We start from the raw sequence: 22,115 nt of genomic DNA, 5'->3' as shown, positions 1-22,115 counted from the left end.
AAGCCTTTTAAAACAAATGGATTAAGTTTTCTTCTATTTTTTTTCTTTTATTATTCTTTGTAGCCTATGGACTAAAATTCTCCTCTTTCATTACTGTGGGTGTTCTTCTAACTCATTCAATAATTGGACTTTTTAAAAACTTCAAATACAAAAAAGATACCAAAAAAAAACCAAAGAAAATTGCAACAATAACACTGCTATTCGGAGGCTGGAGGTTTGTGTATTGGAAACAAAACACTCTTACTTTTCTCACGGATTATCCTAGCTTGGTACTCCAAGGTCTCACTCTTGTTTATAGAGAGTGATAAGAAGAAAAGCATACAGATGTCCCTTTGAAGTATATCTTTAACCAGAGAAAGGTGAAAATAAAATGTTATTGTGAATCTATGCTTAATCTTGTTAAAACCTTCCAAGCTAGAGCAGCAGTGTTTGTTAGCTGGAGATAATGGCACAATTTCAACAGCAGAAAGAAATTTTAAGTCTGCAAAAGATATTCTCAGAAGTACAGAAATTATGAAACACATATGAGAGGATAGAGAAAAGGTTGGAAGACTTAGAGCATCTAACAGCAAAATATGATGAAGAAGTTGGAGATGTTTATCAAGTGGAAAAAGTGGTGGTTAAAATCCAAAAAACCAAAGAGGAAAATGAATATAAAGAAATTAAAATTGCTGATATTTATGGTGATTAGTTTTTCTCTGAAAATGGAAAGAGTGGAATACTGAAAGAGGAATTAAATGGAGGGGAAATCTGGCAAGATGGCAAGACACAGAAGAAGAAAAAATAAAAGAATTTATGGATTTAAAGAGAGAAATTTTATTAGCAATATCATTCATAATACTATCGACAATCAAAGATAAGCTGATTAAGGAAACAGAAGAAGGGCATCGAAATTACATGAGAGATTTTATAAGCAAGGAGTTGCTAAGAGGAGTCCATACAAAGTTGATTAAGGAGATGATTAGAGGACTGATACCACAAATGGCAGAACATATGAGACTGTTTTGATACTGGAAAGATACAAGTTGATAGATGGAAGAGTATAATTTAAAACTAGTTAAACTTAGTGAAATTTAGTGACAATAGATATAGTTAAATAAATAATTGATAATGATAATAATGTATACAATGTGTAGTGTTATGATAAGTAATAATGGTATATGAATATTGAATGGTACCCATGAAAGGAAGATTAGAAATTCTTTTGGATTATATATAAAGGTTAATAAAAAAGAACTAAGTTAGATACAGTTAAATCTTGATTATTAGGTGGAAAATATTATGATGCAGAATATAGTTAAATAAAGGAGGGATAATACTAACAACGTATATACAGGTATGGGTACAACATAAGGAAACTGGATGTAAATTGTAAACAGTGATTTGGAAAGGAGGATTAGAAAAATTTGTTATTAAATATTATGGATGTTTAGCTAGAATAGGACATAAGGATTCAGTGTTATTGGAGGATTTTAGAAATAGTAAATGAAATGCCAGTATGTGGTTATGTATTAAATCTTGGTATATTTTATGAAGAAGGACATTTAAACAAGTATAGTCAAATGAAAATGGAGGTATGATAATGGTAACATGTATAAATATCTGAGTTAAAATACTTGAGTTAATATGAATTATGTTTGTTGACTGTGGAAGAGATGCATGAAAGCCTTTTTGTAACCAACTGATACACTTTCTACAGTATGTAAAGAAGGATGTGTTGTATTTGTTTTGAAAATTAAAAATAAAAAACTATTTAAAAAATACATATATATATGTATATATATAAAATATATATATATATAGACAATGTATTCCAAATAAAATGTTCAGATATTTTTAAGAGCTACAAGATAGTAGAGATGGGCGAACTGAAATACTCTGCTATCTGTTGGTAGATAAATTCAAAGAAAGCCATCCAGGGATGAAAAATGGAAGACAGCCGAATTGAATGTGTCTGCATTCAGAAAAGTGAGGAGAAAATCTAAAAAACCAAAGGAATGACTATGAGAGTGGACAGATCACCAGATCAAAGAGACAGAGATGGTGTCAGGAAAATAAAAGCTCAGAATGGTTGAAGGTGTGCATAGGAAGTGATATTTATAACAAAAGGAACGATATATTAATTGTTCAGTGAAGAATGCAGAAGAGAAAGGAGAAAAAACATTTAAAGTATTCAATTCCTAACTTGGGTTGGACTGAGAAAAAGAGTTTACTAGAGAAACATAAAGAAAGCAATTAAAAATAATTTCAACATGAGCTTGACAGAAATATAGGGAATATCTATTGATCTTTATTGAATTCAGATTTTCAGGGCCAGATAGATTGCATCAAAGCTGAAGAAAGCAGGCCAAATCTTTGTTTGTTTGTTTATTACACTTATTTATTAATTAAATTTATATGCCTCTCATATTACTATTCAACAACTCCCGGGCAGCTTACAAAATGGTAAAAAATATAAATTAATTAAAAATAAGAAAGATTAAATAGAAACTAAAAACCAAGAAGACAGCCAACATAGGGGTGGGGATCTTCTCTCTATCCTCTCAGCTACCCCCAGCACAGTGTATCCCCATCGGGACCCCAGGTCAATAGTCAAAGTCAGATTTTAACGCTTTTCTGGAAGGCCAAGAGTATGGGGGGAACCTCGACTCCAGCAGGAGAATCGGGTCTGAGCCAGCAGGAAAGGTTCTTCTTCTGCACCATCAGCTGAAATTCTTTGACAGACGAAATCTTCAACAGGCCTGCTGGAGCAAGTGGGATGAACCAATCCCATTAGGGGCAAGATGGCTCCTCAGATATTTTTATCCTTGAAAAATCTGGAGAAGAGGGGCATCCACTGAGTGGAGGATGGCAAACATTGCTATTCCCCCTGCTGCCGTCGCCCCCAATTTTATACACTATAAGACAGCTTCTCATGAATAACAGAGAAAATTCTGAAGGAAAATTTAAAGCTGTACACTTCTAGAAAATGGTTTGCTATCTACTAGAAATCAGCATGAATTTGTCATGGAGAAGATTTGTTGGATTATATTTCATGTTTTGAATAGATCCCTTCCCTAGCTCTACAGATTAGTCTGACAAGTAAAATATAAACTTTTGTCTTAATATCAACATTTCCCCCCACAAATAGAATAGAATAAAACAGTTTATTGGCCAAGTGTGATTAGACACACAAGGAATTTGTCTCCAGAGCAGAAGCTCTCAGGGTACATGCAAAGCAACAGAGTAATAATAATCATAATAATAATGATTCCAACAAGAGGGGTAAAAATACACTACTATGTTCCGCTTAGCAAACTAGACAGGCTGAAACTTAGACTGAGTGTAAGGTGTTTTTGACTTGCCTTTCAAAAGTAAATAGTATTGTCTTCACCATGCAATGATGACCTCCTCAGACGACAGAAGTTGTGGAATGTAAGAAGCAACACTTAGCACTGTGCACAAAATGAGGATTGGTCTTTTTTAGCATTTTCAGTAATCTTTGGATGTAGAGCAGTGGTTCTCAACCTGTGGGCCGGGACCCTTTTGGGGTCGAACGACCCTTTCACAGGGGTCGCCTAAGACTATTGGAAAACACATATTTTCAATGGTCTTAGGAACTGAGACACCAATTTTATGGTTGGGGGTCACCACAACATGAGGAACTGTATTAAAGGGTCGCGGCATTGGGAAAGGTTGAGAACCACTGATGTAGAGGTATAGGAAAGACCCATCAGATCTGACACACCACTGGGTAGCATAACTAAATCCTAAATTAAAAATAATATCAGTATGTAAGGTCTGAAAATGCTAGAATGGTTTTTAACAGAAAAAAAATGCAAACATCTTCACTAAGAAAACAGTTAGAGATGGGGATACCTGTGTTCCCTAATACTGATCTTAGTATTTGATTAAGAACTACATATACATTATGGAAGCAATAGTTTCACTACATACACTATATTGCCAAAAGTATTTGCTCACCCATCCAAATAATCAGAATCAGGTGTTCCAATCACTTCCATGGCCACAGGTGTATAAAATCAAGTACCTAGGCATGCAGATTCTTTGTGTTGTGTTTGTTTTGAAAATTAAAAAAAAAGATTGTGGGGTCTATTCCCATCTTAGGCACAAAGTCCCTGGGGTGGGGATTTGGGGCCAGTTCTTCTTTCTCAGACCTAGGAAGCTGAGTCCTCTAGGAAGAGCAAACCATTTCAGAAATCTTGCCGAGAAATTTGCAGTGACGTGTTCAGAATTGCCAGGAATAAACACTGACTAAAACACACACACACACACACACAAACACACACAGAAAGTGATGTAGAAAGATGAGGCCAGAATATGCCTTAGAAAATTGCACCACCATAAACTTTGCCATGGTGAATTGAGATGCCTCAGGATTTCATCCTGTTTCCCATTGTTAGATATTAGCATATATCGTGGCAAGTCTCCCCTCTGGTCCGCTGCTACAGCGGGAAACAGGTATCGTTCTGATTGGTCGAGGGGCGTACCCGATCCCTATAAAAGGGGAACCCTCCGACCACAGAGCAAGCTGGATCACTACTACTACTAATAAAGAGCTGTTAAGTCACTTCGTGTCCGCAGTCTGTCTCTCGTTGCCCAGATCTAACATTGGCGACGAGGGTGGGATCGAGAGGCAGATAGGACGAAGAACGCTACCTCCAGAATCTCCGGATTGATCCAGCCCAGGAATTCGGCAGAAATTCCGGCAGCCATCTCAGATCACCGCAGCGCGGCAAATTCAAACAGAGAAGATGGCGATGCATGCTCCCCCCGCTCCTTTCGACCCAGCAACCGACGAATGGGAAGCCTTCATGATTCGTTTCGAGTGTTTCCTCGAAGCGAACGAATACACGGGAATCACCGACGCGAGGAAGAAAAACATCTTCCTCGGCTACTGCGGAAAGGAAGTCTTCAATACGGCCAGAGACCTCACCGCGCCTACTCCAATACAGGCAGTATCGTGGACAACGTTGCAACAGGCCCTGCAAACTCATTACGCGCCAAAACCTTCCCGCCATGTCTGCCGCAAGGAATTCAACACGAGGAACCAGAGGGCGGGAGAATCCATAAATCAATATGTTGCAGCCCTACGAAAAGCAGCAACTCACTGCGAGTTCAGGGATCTGGACGAGCACATCTTAGCGCAGCTCATCTGTGGGTTAAGAGACATTTCACTACAAAAGAAGCTGTTGGCAAACCCGAATTTAACCCTACAGATAGCGCTAAACGAAGCAAGAGCGTCAGAGTCAGCGGAGAAATCCTCGGTGACCATACAACGAGGGGCCAACGTAAACCAGCCAGCACCAAGACAAACCAGAGTACACTACGAGGACACAAGCCCCGACTACGAGAATCCCGAGTTCGAGGACAGTCACATGATGCAGAGCAGTCACTTGAGGCCTGGGGGGAGACCCGGATTCCGTTTGCCGCCCTGCGCAAGTTGCGGAGGGAATCACCCCAGGTCTACTTGTAGGTTCAGGAACGTTGTTTGTTCGCACTGCAACAAACTTGGGCACATCGCACGAGTGTGCCGGAGCGGAGTCCCTGCCTCACGGCAGCCACCCATGTACCGCCAACAGAAGCCCAACCCAGGGGCTTGGCGAAATCAAAAAGGGCGCCCAGAGAGAAATCCACAAGTGGAGAAAATTTCCAAAGAGCTGAGCGAGCGTATCCCCAGAGAGATTACTCACAAGGAGCTGAGCGAGCGTATCCCCAGAGAGAATACACACGAAGAGCTGAAAGAGCGTTCTATCAAGACGCTCAACGAGAGTATTTTCAGGATGTAGACGATGAGATAGAGTTGACCCAGAGAGAGGAGTTGCGAACGTATCTCACCACAATACATCAGGTCCGCCCTAAGCGGCCAAAAAGGCTGAGAGTCACAGTCCTCTTGGAGGGCTCACCTTGCGAGCTAGAAGTTGACACAGGATCGACCCTGACGATTATTTCATGGGCATCCATGAAACAGGCTATCCCTAGCCTCAGAAAGAGCCAACTACGCGCTCCAGACGTCCTGCTACGAGACTACCAGGGGAACCAAGTCCCCATCGTGGGCCAAGGCACATTCCAAATCCGTTTCAAGGACATCGAAGCCCAGCTGCCCGTGACCATCGCCAGCGCGCCATTACAGAACCTTCTGGGGCTTGATTGGTTTGAAGCCCTGGGGTTAGAAGTCACCGGAATCAATGCCATGAGAAACAGCAGCGCTGAACAGATTTTTAAGGAGTTCGAGGATGTGTTCAGCCCCGGTCTTGGTAAGTATGTGGGTAAACCGATATCATTCAATTTAGACCCCAAAGTGGCGCCAATCCGACTTAAACCGAGACGAGTGCCTTTTGCACTCCGCCCAAAAATAGATAAGGAAATAGATAAGTTAGTGGAGCAAGGAATCCTTGAGCCAGTGGATCACGCGCGCTGGGAAACACCCATCGTGACCCCAGTCAAACCAGACGGATCAGTCCGCATCTGCGCGGACTATAAATGCACAATTAATGTCGCGCTACAACAGAGCGCATATCCTGTACCTGTAGTACAGCACTTATTGCACTCGTTGGGGCCAGGAAAGGTATTTGCTAAGTTAGACATGGCACAAGCTTACCAGCAACTGCCAGTTGATAGCGCCACAGCGGAGGCCCAAACTATAGTGACGCATAGAGGAGCATTCAAATGCAACCGGCTACAATTCGGTGTGAGTATTGCCCCAGGATTGTTCCAGAGCGTCATGGAACGACTTTTGCAAGGGATACCGGGAGTCGTCCCCTATTTTGACGACATCTTGGTGTCCGCTGCAAACGAGGAGCAATTAAATAAAAGAGTCAGAACTGTTTTGGCCAGAATCAGAGAAAAGGGTCTCCGCCTCAAAAAGGAAAAATGCCAAATTAACGTGCCTAGCGTAGAATTCCTGGGTTATAGAATCGATGGTCAGGGAATACACCCCACTTCAAAGAAAATTAAGGCGATCCAGGACGCCCCCACACCACGAAATCAGACCGAGTTGCAGGCTTTCCTCGGACTGCTTAACTTCTACAGCGTTTTTCTGAGGCAGAAGGCGACCATTGCTGAGCCACTACACCGTCTACTCCAGAGGAATGCACCATGGAAATGGGGACGATCCGAAGCTGCAGCTTTCGCCGGGGTAAAGCGCCTGCTCACCACTGACTCACTGCTTGTCCAATACAGCCAGACCCTACCGCTGGTATTGACCTGCGACGCATCACCCTTCGGAGTTGGAGCAGTCCTCAGCCACAGGATGCCCGACGGAAAAGAAGCGCCCATCGCCTTCTACTCCAGAACTCTTTCATCGGCCGAAAGGAATTACAGCCAAATGGACAGGGAAGCGCTGGCTGCTGTAGCTGGAGTAAAACGTTTCCACGAATACCTCTACGGCCGCGATTTTGAACTAATTACAGATCACAAACCGTTGTTGGGACTTTTGGCGGGAAACCGCCCCACTCCGGTCTCCCTTTCTCCACGCATGACCAGGTGGACTGTTTTCCTGGCTGCGTACTCATACAAATTGATTCATCGACCGGGCGCCACTCTCGGACACGCAGACGCACTCAGCCGTTGCCCATTACCTGACATTCTGCCAGACCCCACTCCAGAAGTACCGGTATTGCTCATTGACTGTTTGGACTCTGGACCGGTTTCTTCATACGACGTTGCAAGGTTCTCCTCTAAAGACAATTTAATAAAGCAAGTTCAAACTTGGGTTTGGAGGGGGTGGCCGAAGGGAAACGTGGGCCCGGAATTCAAAGTGTTTTGGTCAAAACGGGACGAACTCTCAGTGTTGCAAGGTTGTTTATTGTGGGGGGATCGAGTTGTTATTCCGTATGTTTTACGTAGGAATGTATTAGATGCTTTACATGTGGGTCATCCGGGGATTGTTAGAATGAAGGCGTTAGCAAGAAGTTACGTTTGGTGGCCAAACATGGACAAAGAAATAGAGGAGTGGGTGGCCACTTGCGACCCATGCCAGGAATCGAGACCAGCACCCCCGGAAGCGCCCGCCACAGAATGGGAGAAACCTAAAGCACCCTGGTCGCGAATACACATCGACTTCGCAGGGCCATTCCAAGGTCAGACTTTCCTTATAGTTGTGGATGCATACTCAAAATGGCTAGAAGTAGTCCTAATGACTTCAACCACGGCAGAGGCAGTCATTAAGGTTCTACGGCGACTTTTCGCCACCCATGGCCTGCCCGACCTCCTGGTCTCCGATAACGGGCCCCAGTTCACGGCCATGCAATTTGAGACATATTTAGCAGGTCAGGGAATTCGGCACGCCCTCGTCGCGCCATTCCATCCGGCATCAAATGGACAGGTGGAGAGAATGGTACGATTCGCAAAAGAGGCCCTCGCTAGGATGGGTCCAGGTGATTGGCAAACACGAATTGATCATTACCTTTTAATTCAGCATATCACCCCAAGTGCAACGACGGGTAGGAGCCCCGCTAAACTACTCATGGGCCGCCGTCTACGGTCTCACCTGGACCGTCTTCACCCAAATTACTCTGCCACAGCTCCCCCAGACTCCACAAAAAATTCGGTCTTTTAGCATAGGGGATTCAGTATACGCCCACAACTATGCAGGGGGAACATTGTGGATGCCGGCAAAGGTCATTGGCATCACGGGTCCACGATCGTATCTGCTGGAACTGGAAGATGGGCGGAACTGGAAAAGGCACATCGATCAACTTCGGGGTCGCCTACCACACTCAGACCTTCGAAACGAAGACGAGATTTTCCTGCCTACAGAAAGTCAGCCACGCGAGAGCCCAATCATAGAAAACTACGACACCTGCGAACCAAGCTTGGAACAAGGAAACACGCACGAAGCAGAGCAAACCCCAGGCAACGAAACCGAGCAGACTCCGGAACGCCCTAGCAACGAGGGTACGAAACCTCCCGAACGTGGAACGGGAAAAGCATCTGATCCGGAAACCATTTCTGACCAACCAGAACCACGACGTTCCTCCCGAGTAAGGCAACCCCCCACATACCTAAAAGACTATGTTACCTACCGCAACGTTCCGTCTAGGAGGGGAGGGGTGTTAGATATTAGCATATATCGTGGCAAGTCTCCCCTCTGGTCCGCTGCTACAGCGGGAAACAGGTATCGTTCTGATTGGTCGAGGGGCGTACCCGATCCCTATAAAAGGGGAACCCTCCGACCACAGAGCAAGCTGGATCACTACTACTACTAATAAAGAGCTGTTAAGTCACTTCGTGTCCGCAGTCTGTCTCTCGTTGCCCAGATCTAACACCCATGATATCCAACATTTAAATCACTAGAGGAAACATATTGAAGTTTTATCAGTATAAAGATTCCAGGAATGCTGTTGAAATTGTTAGTTAGTTAACTTTATTGTCATTGCACCTTGTACAACGAAATTAAATGCGCTCTTCAGTGTACAATGATAGTTCAGGTTGTGGTTGTCAAGGAATCATGTGCAGTCATTAAGTCATCAGGTGGTGGCTGGTTTCCTCATTGACTTGACTTATTGGAAGCTGGCAGTGAAGATCACAAGTGGTGATATGACTGTGGGAAGATGTGACCATTGTAACTGTGTGCTGGTTGCAAAGTGCCCCAATCATGATCCTGTGACTGTGGGGACACTGCGACAGCCACAACTTCAAGGACTGGCATAAGTCGTCTTGTTGAAAACTGTTGTAACTTCGAATGGTTGCTGAACAAGAAGTCACTAAGTGAGGATTACCTGTATAGTCAAAAGCCCTTCTCTGTCTTTCATGGTTGACAAAGCATAATGATACCACTGACGACAACAATCGGACCAACCACTTGGTGGGCTCCGTAGTACTCTGAGGTCTCTGGCCTGCTATGTGAGGGCAATATTGAGATGGGTGAGATTTAAGAAACTGAAACTTAAAGTGGGACAATGTAGAAATATTACAACTTTGGAAATCAAAGCTGAAAAGTGGATTACAAAATTACATTTGATTTTGAAAGGAATCATATTCTGCCACGGAGCTACAAGCATGCAGTTTGGGAATATTCCTTAATCTCTTCATTGTTAGTTTAAAAAATAAATAGGTTTTGTGGCCTAACAAAGTTTGAAAGCCCCTGCTCTATAGGGCTTCCAACACTGTCCTCCTGCAAAGACATCTTCAGCCACTCAAGATGCGATACTTGTCTTTAGAACTGGAATTCTGCATAGCTGTAATGGCAGCAGGTGGCAAGCAAAGCATTTCCAGTGATCTTAAGAAGATCGCCACCAGACTTGTAATTCAGCAACATGTGAATGGGCATCTTTAGGAAGGAAAAGTCCTATTCGTGAGTGTAAATCCATTAAAGGGTGATAATATTTATTAGGATCAACTAATTAAGAGAGGGACTTAAGAGGATTTTTGTTCAATTTAAAAGGGGGAAAATAGAAACGTTCCCAAATGAATGAGTACTTTTTAATTGTGTTCTTGTTCCTTCAATGCTCGTTTTGTCTTCTATACTACCCAAACTTCTGGAGAACTCAAAAGCTTTCATGTACAGACTTCTTTCGCGGCGCTTTGCTTTCAGAAAGGGGACCTTCAGGAACCGTTGGAGTCGGGTTGCTGGGCAACGCGGTCCCGTCTCTATAAACCGCAGCAAGAGTACTGCCTGGCGAAGAGGTAAATTGAAAAATCCCAGTTGTAGAGCCATCATTTCCGGTTCCAATTAGACTCCTCCAAGCTTGAAGCAAGGGTGGCGAAAGTACGCAGCCAACCTAAAAACTTATTCAACACATCTTTTTGTGGCAGTGTCTTCATCACGTGGGGCGAATTGCAGTTTATCGATCCCAGTTCGACATCCTCTTATAGCCTTAAGGCGTGGGAACCTTTTATTTACCTCAAATATGTAACGATAGATATTATACTGTCTTTATTCAGAGAAGGCAAAATACGGTAGATTAAAAACCTTGCGGTTTTTGGTTAAACACTGATTTATGGAGATGTGTAAATTATATTCCTATTTTTAACAACGGCATAGCAGGCATAGGATGTGCGAAGCCTCCTTGCTCTCTGCATTAGAGCTCCTCTATGCTGTAGACGGACGTTTTAGAATCATTAAACATAAAGATAATATGCCAAATGAAACCACTAACGGATCTTTGCGATTTTATACACCTCTCTTCTAAGGGATGTTTTTGAACCTTTCACTAGGGCCGCCTGAGTTTTTAGCGGGACAGAAAACTGGGTTTTGCCATAACCTGCAGGATTTGTTTGCCCGAAATATGTACATAAATATGGGTTTGTTTGGTGATTTTTTAAAAAAAAAGCACAGGTTGGGGGGAAAAACAGTGGCGAAAGGATTGCTTAGAACTCGACTGCGAAAATCCAGCAAAGTGTTGTGGGATCCTTCAGTTTCCTCTAGGCGGGCAGTGTTTTTCAAACCTGGCAACTTTAACATACGTGAACTTCAATTCCCAGGATTCTCACTGATGGCTAGGGAATTCTGAGAGTTGAAGTGCACAGATCTTTTACGCACGCGCACACGCACACAACTTTAGGAAAGGCTCATATGCGAAGTTAGGCTACTACTTTTCATAGAGCAGTGTGGACTTCAACTCCCAGAATCCCCCGGGCAGCATGGAATTGTGGGAGCTGAAGTCCACCCACCTTAAAGTTGAGAAGCCCTGCAACAGAGAACCTGAACTCTCGTGGAAATGCCGGGGAACTGCCACTTGCGGGAGCGCGCGGCATGCTGGGAAACGGCCATCGGGAATCTTTTGGCTGAGCAGCCTCCTGATTCTCCAGGGACCCGATCCGAGAAAGCGGGCTGGATGGCGGAGTCCTGCATCCATCTCCCTGGAATCCTTTAAGCGGCCCTGGGCGGGGATCCTCTAACAGGGTAAGCAGGGGTTTATAGGGTTTTGCATAAGACGACGCGGAGCCCCACTCCAATTATCCCTTCAAGCTGTCCCGGCTGCTTTTTATTTTGTTTTGTTTTCTTAAAGCGTCATTACTTTTAATGTGGGTTCCACACTTTTTTTTAAAAAAAAAGGAGCAGGCAACCACCATTATTACCATTATGCATTAGGAAAAGCGGTGCATCAGCGCCTTAGGTTAAGAGAGAGAGAAAGACAACTTACCTCTTTCACATTTTAAATATGCGCGTGCACCGTAACGGGAAAGTATGTAGGAATAGATTTTTTTCTATTTCTTCCGTGCAGTTAGATCTTGAGGACTTACCCAGTTGGATGGACAGCATAGTAGATAGTAGCAGCATAGAATTAGAATCAACCCCGTTTATTGCTTTAGTATATTATGATGGCTATATCTTACATTTTGATATCTCTGCAAAGATCCTAGGTATACTTGCAAAAAAACCTAATACCTGCAGGTTGTTAAATATTTCATAAAACAAGGAACCTCTATATTCCACAACAGTATACCACTGATTATGTTTGGGGACAGTCGAGAAATGAGAGAACAGTGCTGCTATGAAATTCTGTTTGCAGAACCAGTGATAGATCTCTATCTAATCCAGGAGAACTGCTGAAATGGATGATTTAATTTAGGATTGAAACTGCTTCCTATGTTCGTGTTTTGGATTAAAGAAGGTGGGGTGGATGATGGGATCATCTTGGCATATACAAAGGAATTTGGCATTTATCCTCTTTGAATCAACTATCTTAATATTTCAACTTGGATATCTGGGATAGGTTTTATGCATATTTCTCTTTCTAAATTATATGCCAGACTTGTATTTCAGAGTAACCAGGTTCCAGTTATTGAGAAAATTGCTTCTCTCATCCAAGATATCGCAATAGCACTTACATACCACTTCACAGTGCTTTACAGCCTTCTCTAAGATGTTTACAGAGTCAGCCTATTGCCCCCAGCAATCTGGGTCCAATAATGGTGTGGGGGGGGGGGATCACTTAAACAAGAGCTTTTGAATCTATTAATAAAAACAAGCTTATCAAATATTATTGAGGAATTGTTATTTGTTCTGATTGATGTTGAACTTGAACTGTTAATACCACATTATAATGCCTTGGTAAGGCCACACTTGAATACTGCATTCAGTTTTGGTCGCCACGATGTAGAAAAGACGTGGAGACTCTAGAAAGAGTGCAGAGAACAACAACAAAGATGATTAGGGGACTGGAGGCTAAAACATATGAGGAACTGGGTATGTCTAGTTTAATGAAAAGAAGGAGTAGGGGAGACATGATAGCAGTGTTCCAATATCTCAGGGGTTGCCACAAAGAAGAGGGAGTCACACTATTCTCCAAAGCACCTGAGGGCAGAACAAGAAGCAATGGGTGGAAACTAATCAAGGAGAGAAGCAACTTAGAACTGAGAAGAAATTTCCTGACAGTTAGAACAATTAAATCAGTGGAATGGCTTCCCTCCAGAAGTTGTGAATGCCCCAACACTGGAAGTCTCTAAGAAGATGTTGGATAGCCATTTGTCTGAAATGGTATAGGATTTCCTACCTAGGCAGGGGGTTGGACTAGAAGACCTCCAAGGTCCCTTCCAATTCTGCTATTGTATTATATTGTATTGAACTCCCATCCCATATAATATGATTTGTAATTAGTGTATTCTTATCCTGTTTAAATGGAACCTTTTAGTATTGACTAATTTATAATAGCCTGGGTTATTTTATGTTTTACTTTTCTGGAAAAAGAATTAAAAGAGTAGCCTGACTTTGCTTCTTCAATATTATAGTACCTTGTGAAAGAATCTTGAAATCAACACTGGAGAAATCCACAAAGTAATGTAGTTAATATCCTATGATGCATTTTGGAAGTTTACTTTGATTTAATTGAAATTATCTTCTATACCATCAAGAATTCTGACTTTTAAAAAATCTTGCCACTCTGTATATGTGCTGGAGCAGAGAAAGTTCATATTTATTTATAGTATTGAAAAGGTTTATAAGGCTACTCATCTTATACAATATTACCCTGACTGTCTAACAACAGCTACATAAAGAAAATACTATATACAACCAAAATAACATTATACTCCCATCCCAAATATACGGTATATGTGTCAACTCCCAGCTGGCCATGTGGCTGGAGGAACAAGTCTTCATGGCCTTATACCATCCATAGTATTTTCTTCAAATGCTGTGTGCATTTTAATGTGTGTATTATATTATGAAATTTGTTTTGATTCATTTTATGTTTGCCGCCAGGAGTTGCTTGTTGAGATGGGCATCCAAATTGAATAACTATAAAAAGAAATACGCCCACTGATTTCAATGAATTAATTCAAAGATAGAGAATTGCATCAAAGATTTAAGTCATAGTATGTTTTTAAATTTGATTTAACAAATTGGCTTCCCCATTTAGAAATTATGATCCTGTAAAGACCATGGTTTTTTTTTTGGTTAATCACATCTTTTCAGTGGCTTACTTTTCTTTGTTAGAAGCCAAATTAGTTAACCAATTTCACACAAAAAACAAAATAAAAAAAATAAAATAGCGCAGGAACATCCCGATAGAAATCGGCAGCTTGCAAGATGAGAGGTGACTGCCTTTTTTTGCTATTTGAAAATTTGTCATCAGATGTAGTTCTTTATTTTGAGCCTTTTGAACTGTTTGTAGTTTTATATAGATTTTAAAACTAATTTTAATTGTTTTAAATTACATTCACTTTTGGGGTGGTTAGGTTAGCAGTCTAATGTTAGCTTGAAAGAGAAAGGTGGGACATACTTTTAACAAAGAAAAAAGGAAAGACAGATCACAAGTTATTTAATAAGAATCCATGAATCTCCGGCTGGAACAGATGAGCTGACTTTTCTTTGTCTGTTTCAATTATTAGAAGGCACCATGGATCAATATAGCATTCTTGGCCGTATTGGAGAAGGAGCCCATGGCATTGTTTTCAAAGCCAAGAACATAGAAGTAAGTGGAATGTCAGCGTTCCAAATATCATCCAAAATTAAATCAGAGTCCAAGGCAAAGTATTCCTCAAAGTTCCAATTTATTAAGAGAGACCTGTTGGCACATCTGTGAAAACCCGAATCTGAAAGCTTCCCTGGTATTCCCACCCAGTTGAGAGTTCATGATCTTGCCCCCACACCCACAAGTCCATCACCTGGTCCAATCTTCCACTGCCATGCTGACAGTTTCACCCATCCAGTTCCGGTCAGGCTCAGAGGCGTAGAGAACAAAAGATGACCTTGGTTTCTAGAAAGGAATTTTATTTTGACAACAACACATTCTACTCCTTACTATTCCCCCTCCCAATTCCCCATTAATGAAAAACATAGTAGAAAAGAATTTTAGTGTGGCAGGCCAAAGATCCTAAAAGGAACCGTCTGCAGGCCTGACATGGAATTCTTTATGATCTCTGAGGCCAATGTAGCCAGCTTTAGTCCCCCGTCCCCCTCGGAGATGAACATCTGCTTCCAATTTTTATTTTGCTCCCTTACCTGGCAGACTGGGGAGACCGTGGCCCTGAAGAAAGTGGCCCTCCGCAAGCTGGAGGATGGGATCCCCAACCAAGCCCTGCGGGAGATCAAGGCTTTGCAGGAGATTGAGGAAAACCAGCATGTGAGTAGCTTGTGGAAGTGACAGTTCATGAGTTAACTGGATCAGTTAACTGGATTCTCAAGTTCTATCTCAGGTTAGGCCTCTAATAAACTAACCTTTCAGAACAAATTAGCCTGGTTTACATATCACTCTAAGGCAAAATAAGCTGAGGGAGAGTGTTGGGAATTAAGATAAAGCTTATTTTATTATTTATTTATTTATTTTGTCAAACATGTACGAAATAACAGGTATAAGTATAACCATGGACCTGAACAAGGAAAAAACTACAAATAAATGGGGACAATAGGACAGGGACGGTAGGCATGCCCCCGAGAGACCTCTTAGGAAAAGGGTGAGGTGTCCACGCTAGACAGTTTGAGGTTGAAGCTGTGAGGGTTTGAGGATGTAACAATGGAGTCGGGTAGAGCATTCCAGGCATTGACCACTCTGTTGCTGAAGTCATATTTTCTGCAATCAAGTTTGGAGCGGCTTACTTTGCATTTGTATCTATTGTTTGCCCGTGCATTATTGCGGTTGAAGTTGAAGTAGTCATTGACAGGTAGGATGTTGTAGCAGACAATTTTGTGTATTATGCTTAGGTCAGACCTTAGTCAGCATAGCTCTAGGTTGTCCAATCCCAAACTTTCAAGCTTGGTGGCATAAGGTATTCTATTGTGAGCAGAGGAGTGGAGTACTCTTCTCATGAAATACCTTTGGACTCGCTTGATTGTATTAATGTCCAATATACAGTGTGGATTCCAGGCAAATTATAGATGAACTGAGCCATTATAACTTTGCTGTAACTTACCCTTTCACTGAAACAACTTGCTGCCACTCCCTTGAACTTCCAGAAACAGATAAAAACTGCATATAATGATTACTAGATTTTTACCTAATAATTGGATAACCCATGCCCCATTGGGTCATTGTTTCAGAGACATTTCCTTACTTAAACAGAGAAGCAGAATGACCACAGTTGGACAAAAAAGCAGTGGGAGTGGAAGCAATTTCCTGCCACTTTTACTCACAAACTTCTTTTGGAGGGCTAATTGACCAGCTTAAAGACACTTAATGAAATGTGTTCAGCATAAAGATACAGTACTGTAGGTATTGGGGGGAATGATATAATTTAAGGCTTTGTGAACACCTTCAGATGGCTCATGCTATGTCAGACACTCAGTCACTTGACACGCTATACCGAGGATAGAAGGCTAGGTAAAATCTTCATTATATCAATTGTGGGTCAGGTCACCCAATATTGAATCCAACTTGTCTAACTTCTTTCTTTTAGGTGGTGCAACTGAAAGACGTTTTCCCTCATGGCACAGGGTTTGTGTTGGTATTTGAGTATATGCTGTCTGATTTGTCTGAGGTGATCCGCAACTCTGAACAGCCTCTTACTGAAGCCCAAGTGAAAGGCTACATGCTGATGCTGCTCAAGGGAGTGGCTTTCTGCCATGCCAACTCTATTATGCACCGGGTGAGGCCTGGTCAGATTTGACCCTAAGATAGTTTCCTTCTCCCAGGAAGATCACACCTTGCTATTTGACCCATTGATGCTGTGCATCCCGTTCTTCGTTAGCTTCTGACAGGTTTTCAAATTCTTGCCTTGTCGTTTCAGGATTTGAAACCAGCCAATTTGCTGATCAGCTCCACAGGGCAATTGAAAATTGCTGATTTTGGCTTGGCCCGAGTGTTCACCAGCGATGGAGATAGACTATATAGCCATCAAGTGGCCACCAGGTAAATAGCAATGGGCATGGACTATGGACTGAGCATTTAGCCAGGGAAGACAGAATCAAATTGGAAGATGCCTGTATCTCCAACTCGTAGTAGCCACAGCTAACATGTTTACTGGTAAATGGAAGTTGGACAAAATAGCTCAGCAACATTCCGAGGGGTCTTAGATTCCCAGTTCTGACCTTATTCCAAGAATTTTGAAATCAGTCCTAAATGTAAAGGAAGTGCTGGAGTCTTGCTGGCACCAGACTTGAATCTTATGGGGGCTAGAATTGAGTTACATTGTGAGAGATGAATAGAGATGTGTCTAATATAATTTGTGTACTCTTCCCAATTAGGTGGTATCGGGCTCCCGAATTGCTGTATGGTGCTCGAAAGTATGATGAAGGTGTAGATCTGTGGTGAGCAGCTTTGATCTCTTTCACTTAATCAGTCTGGATTGTATTAAGAGGGTAGCCTTGGAGTGTTAGAGATGCAGTTGTTGAACTGATTGAAAGCCTTGACCACAATGCCACCAGATATAATTGATATGCACAGTAGGTGGAAAATTGCCAAGGGAATCCACTTTTTAAAGGAGGAAATTAGAAAGCAAAGGTTGAAAGAAAGTTAGAAAAAAAAATCCAGGTTTCTCCAAAATGCTAGGAATTCATTCAGAAATACAATCATCAACATTTACCTATAATATATTTCCTAGATCCGGAAAAGTGTTATTACCATTATCCCGATTAATCAACATTGTTAGGGAAATCTGGAGGAAAGGAATCTTCCTTCAGAAAAGGGAAGCCTATCCCAAATGAGGAAAACAAAAAGGAATGCAAATTTACACAAAAGAAATGGAAGTCTATAAAATGGAATATTGAAACATTTGCATGGGGAAAAAAACCATATTGAAATCAAGAATCAAAGATGTTTCATTGCATAAGAAGCAGGAAACTGGTTAAAGAAGGGATTGATTGTTTGGATGACAGAGATGTTTCCCCTTATCCCTTCATCCAGCTACCTCTTTTTTTCTCTTTAACCAGGGCAGTCGGCTGTATCTTCGCTGAACTTCTCAACAATTCTCCCCTCTTCCCTGGAGAAAATGACATTGAGCAGCTGTGTTGTGTCCTCCGGGTGCTTGGCACACCTAATCAAAAGACCTGGCCAGTTGGTCCAATAATCATTAGCTTGCCCAAAGGGATAAGGGCCCAGGGGAGGAGTGGGAACCTTTAAAAGTGAAGAAACCAATAGCCAAGTCCCCCCATTGTTATTCTTTTGCTGGGACAGGAGATTACAGAGTTGCCTGATTACAACAAAATCTCCTTCAAAGAGAAGCAGCCCATCCCTTTGGAGCAGGTGGTGCCAGATGCTTCTCCACAAGCAGTGCAGCTCCTGAAAGAGTTCCTGGTTTATCCTTCAAAGCAACGGATGCAGGCAGCCCAGGTAAGGGGGAGCAGTGAGGCTGCCGGTATAGTGCTAGCATCCTGCAAAGAGCAAAGCAAGGAGCTTTATGGGATTGCGTGAAGCAACTAATTGTACACAGTGTACAGACAGTTCTCAACTTGGAACAGTTTGCTTAGTGACAGTTCAAAGTTACGACAGTGCTCAAAAAAATGACTTATGATAGTGTTTCATACTTACGATCATCGCAACATCCCCATGGTCATGTGATTTACATTTGGATGCTTGACAACAGACTCCTATTTATGACGGTTGCAGTTCCTGGAGTCATGTGATCACCTTTGCAACTTAACAAGCAAACTCAATGGGGAAACCAGATTTACTTAACAACCATGTTAATAGTTTAACAACTGCAATAATTCCCTTGCATGTGGTAAGAAAAGTTGTAAAATGGTGCAAAACTCACTTAACCGATGTCTCACTTAGCAACACAAATTTTGGGCTCAATTGTCATAAGTTGAGGACTACCTGTATTGGCAGAAACCAGTATGTATGAGTCTTTCTTTGAAACTACTACATGTACATTAACGAAGGAGTAGTTTGAGCCCCTTGTGACTGTCCAAACCCAATTAACATGCTCAGTAATCCATGCTGCTTTCTTTAAAAATACATTTTTCACACTTCAAAGAAAGTAGTGGACACATAATTTTTACAGGTGCCGAATTTTGATAGATTGAAGCTGTGATTCTGCTTTAGTAAAATTGCCTCTGGAGGTTAATGTCAGCTGCAAAACTACAAATGAAAGCAGATGAGTACAGTCCAGAGTTGAGATTGGATTGTCCCCTGCCATGGAGATCCTTTAGATTTACCCACTTGTGAACATCTTCCATCCACTCCCTACCCCAGGCTTAGCGTGTAACAAGGAATCAGGGAAAATAAGCAATGGCTTTACAAGCACTTTTGCATAGCATTTGAACCTGATCTAGGCTATCTCTTGGAATTCCCTAAGAGCGCCAAAGATTGTATCCTTATTTTGGATACTTGTTGAAAATCAACAGGGTGGTGTGGGGTGGTGTGGGGTGGTGGTGGTGTAACAGTTTACTTTTAAAATTCCTTGAGAAATTTTGCTCATTGAGAAGAAAGCAAGTCCATTCTGTATCACCAAAAGAGGGCACTCCAACCCACTTTGCTGTTTTGCAGTGGATATTTGTCTATGATCTTTTGCACAGCTAAGAAAGTCCATTTCCCTAAAGATGCTTCTCTAGCTAATGAACAACTTGTGGTAGTATTTCAAAGGCAACATGCAACTATTTCACCTTAATAGGTGTTTTCTTTTTAAAGAAACAATATTAAGCAATAGTGGGAAAACATGAGAAGATTAAAGAGGGAGATTACTTCATGTGAAATTCTGGGAATGAGGTGGAGGGATTGCATGGTAGAAGCTTGTTCAAAACCTTGTTCATCTAGCATGTGTGACCCATATCCCCTTTGTGCCGTTAGCATCTTTCCCTAGCTGATACAGGTAGTCCTTGATTTATCACCAGTTGCTTAGCAACAGTTCAAAATCCCAATGGACCTACCCAGAGGGTACCATATTTTTCAGACTATAAGACGCACTGGTATATAAGATGCACCAAGATTTTGAAGAGGTAAGTAAGAAAAAAAAAGTTTTTGCCTTCCCTCAGCACTCTGCAGGCTTCAGCAGAATTGGGGTAAGGGAAAAATGCCCCCTTTTTTGTGAAAAATGGGGTATTTTAAACAAAAATGGCATTTTTGCAAAAAAAAAATGGCCTGGTTTTGTCCGTTTTTCACAAAAATGGGATCCGTGGGTGGGGTTTCAGGAGGCCAAAAATGGCTATATTCTGTCTATAAGACATACCAACATTCCCATGCTCTTCTAGGGGCGGGGGAGATGTGTCTTATACTCCGGAAAATATGGTACTTATGATCTGGATTTGAAGTTCCAACTCTTGGACCCCTCACTAAAAGTTCGATCCCTCACGTGATCATGTGAAGACATTTCCGTGGCTTAGCAGTTGGGTTGCATTTATGCCCATTTGCAGCATCCCACAGTTTTACAAGGGTTTTGCTGAAAATTGGCATTTACTTCTGGCCCAGAGCAAACCATGGCCTTACTGAAGAATTGTAATGTTCATTTAATGCAGTATTTCTCAACCATGGCAACTTTAAGTCCTGTGGACTTCAACTCCCAGAATTCCCCAGCCAGCTGGCTAGGGAATTCTGGGAGTTGAAGTCCACAGGACTTAAAGTTGCCAAGGTTGAGAAACCACTGATTTAATGAGTGTTGCAAAAAGGGTCATACAATCACTTTACAACCATACCGTACAACCATACAACTGTGATTGGCAGGCTTCTTTACAATTGTAACTCCAGGACTACCTGTACTTCCCATAATGCTCAATCAGTAGAAGATCTGTGAAGTGTAATCCAATTCCAATGGTCAGAGCCAGGCAGATGATTTTTTCCTTTTCTCCTTAGGCACTTCTGCATCCCTATTTCTTTACGCCCCCTCTGCCGGCCCACCACTCGGAATTACCAATTCCCCAGCGTGGGGGCAAAAAGATTCGTCAGGGGCTCCAGCACCAGCGTGATTTCCATGTGGAGCAGCCACTGGAAGGGTCAGTTGTAGATCTCGAACTGGTGGCACCGTATGTGATTGATGTATAAAAAGAGAGTCCCTTTTTGCTCTCCTTTAAAGTCTGGCTTTTATAACATCTCCTGAAGCAAGTTTGGTTCTTCATCCCGAGGCACTTTAAATTCTTGTGGGAAGGCGCTGTGCATTTATTGGGCCTATGTGTGAGTAACCACAAGACTGTAACCCAGTGATATCACACAGGTGACTGAAATGAATCCAGGACTTTCAAAAGCATGAAGGTGTTTTAACTTTTTCCACCATACAAGGGCCTATTGGATGGCTGAATTCAGTGGTTTCTACTGTAGAACATGCTAAGCTGCCACTCTGGCAGAAGGACCAAGAAAAAGTGTTCTCTTCAAAGACTCACAAAACCCATCCTGTGAGGAATGTGACAAAACTCTCTCCTGATAGTTTTCCTTTTTTCCAATGATTTTTAAAAAAAAATTTTTTTTTTACAAAATTAAACTCCAAACAAAATTAAACAAATACACAAGAACAAAGCAAAGCTACATAAAACATGGAAACAAATGTGCATTTTAAAAAATGCATACACATAGTTTGTCTGCTATTCCCCCTGACCACATTTTCCCTCCTTGGGATAACAAAATATGGCCCAGATGTATTCAGGGGAACAAGGTCTCTGATTCTCTGAAGCAGAGTAGGGCCCAAAAGAAAAGGCCCAATTTCTTTCTTTCTTTCTTTCTTTCTTTCTTTCTTTCTTTCTTTCTTTCTTTCTTTCTTTCTTTCTTTCTTTCTTTCTTCTCTCTCTCTCTCTCTCTCTCTCTCTCTCTCTCATCTCCTTTCTTATGCAATGACTGTTATAAAGGTTGATAATTAAACAGGTAAGC

General features: G+C 41.9%; 1 protein-coding gene across 1 annotated transcript; it reads left to right on the top strand.

Annotated features, from left to right (window-relative positions):
- The first annotated feature begins 11,648 nt into the window (after positions 1–11,648).
- On the top strand, positions 11,649–21,300 carry CDK20 (cyclin dependent kinase 20). Its single transcript, XM_081954021.1, has 9 exons — positions 11,649–11,848; positions 14,779–14,861; positions 15,399–15,512; positions 16,783–16,971; positions 17,113–17,234; positions 17,570–17,632; positions 18,254–18,377; positions 18,498–18,653; positions 21,111–21,300. Exons 2-9 carry the CDS (start codon positions 14,787–14,789, stop codon positions 21,297–21,299), a joined length of 1,032 nt encoding a protein of 343 aa, XP_081810147.1. The 5' UTR covers positions 11,649–11,848; positions 14,779–14,786; the 3' UTR covers position 21,300.
- The last annotated feature ends 815 nt before the right edge of the window (positions 21,301–22,115 follow it).

Source organism: Natrix helvetica (assembly GCF_964273705.1).
Source record: "Natrix helvetica genome assembly, chromosome: 1".
In the NCBI taxonomy this organism is placed as follows: domain Eukaryota; kingdom Metazoa; phylum Chordata; class Lepidosauria; order Squamata; family Natricidae; genus Natrix; species Natrix helvetica.
The sequence above is the reverse complement of the archived record's forward strand: the minus strand, read 5'-3'. Positions and strand labels throughout refer to the sequence as shown.

Coding starts and splice junctions, on each gene's coding strand:
- CDK20 (XM_081954021.1), top strand. CDS start 14,787: ATGGATCAATATAGCATTCTTGGCCGTATTGGAGAAGGAGCCCATGGC. Junction 17,633..18,253: donor GATGAAGGTGTAGATCTGTG/GTGAGCAGCTTT, acceptor CTCTTTAACCAG/GGCAGTCGGCTGTATCTTCG. Junction 18,378..18,497: donor CTAATCAAAAGACCTGGCCA/GTTGGTCCAATA, acceptor TTGCTGGGACAG/GAGATTACAGAGTTGCCTGA.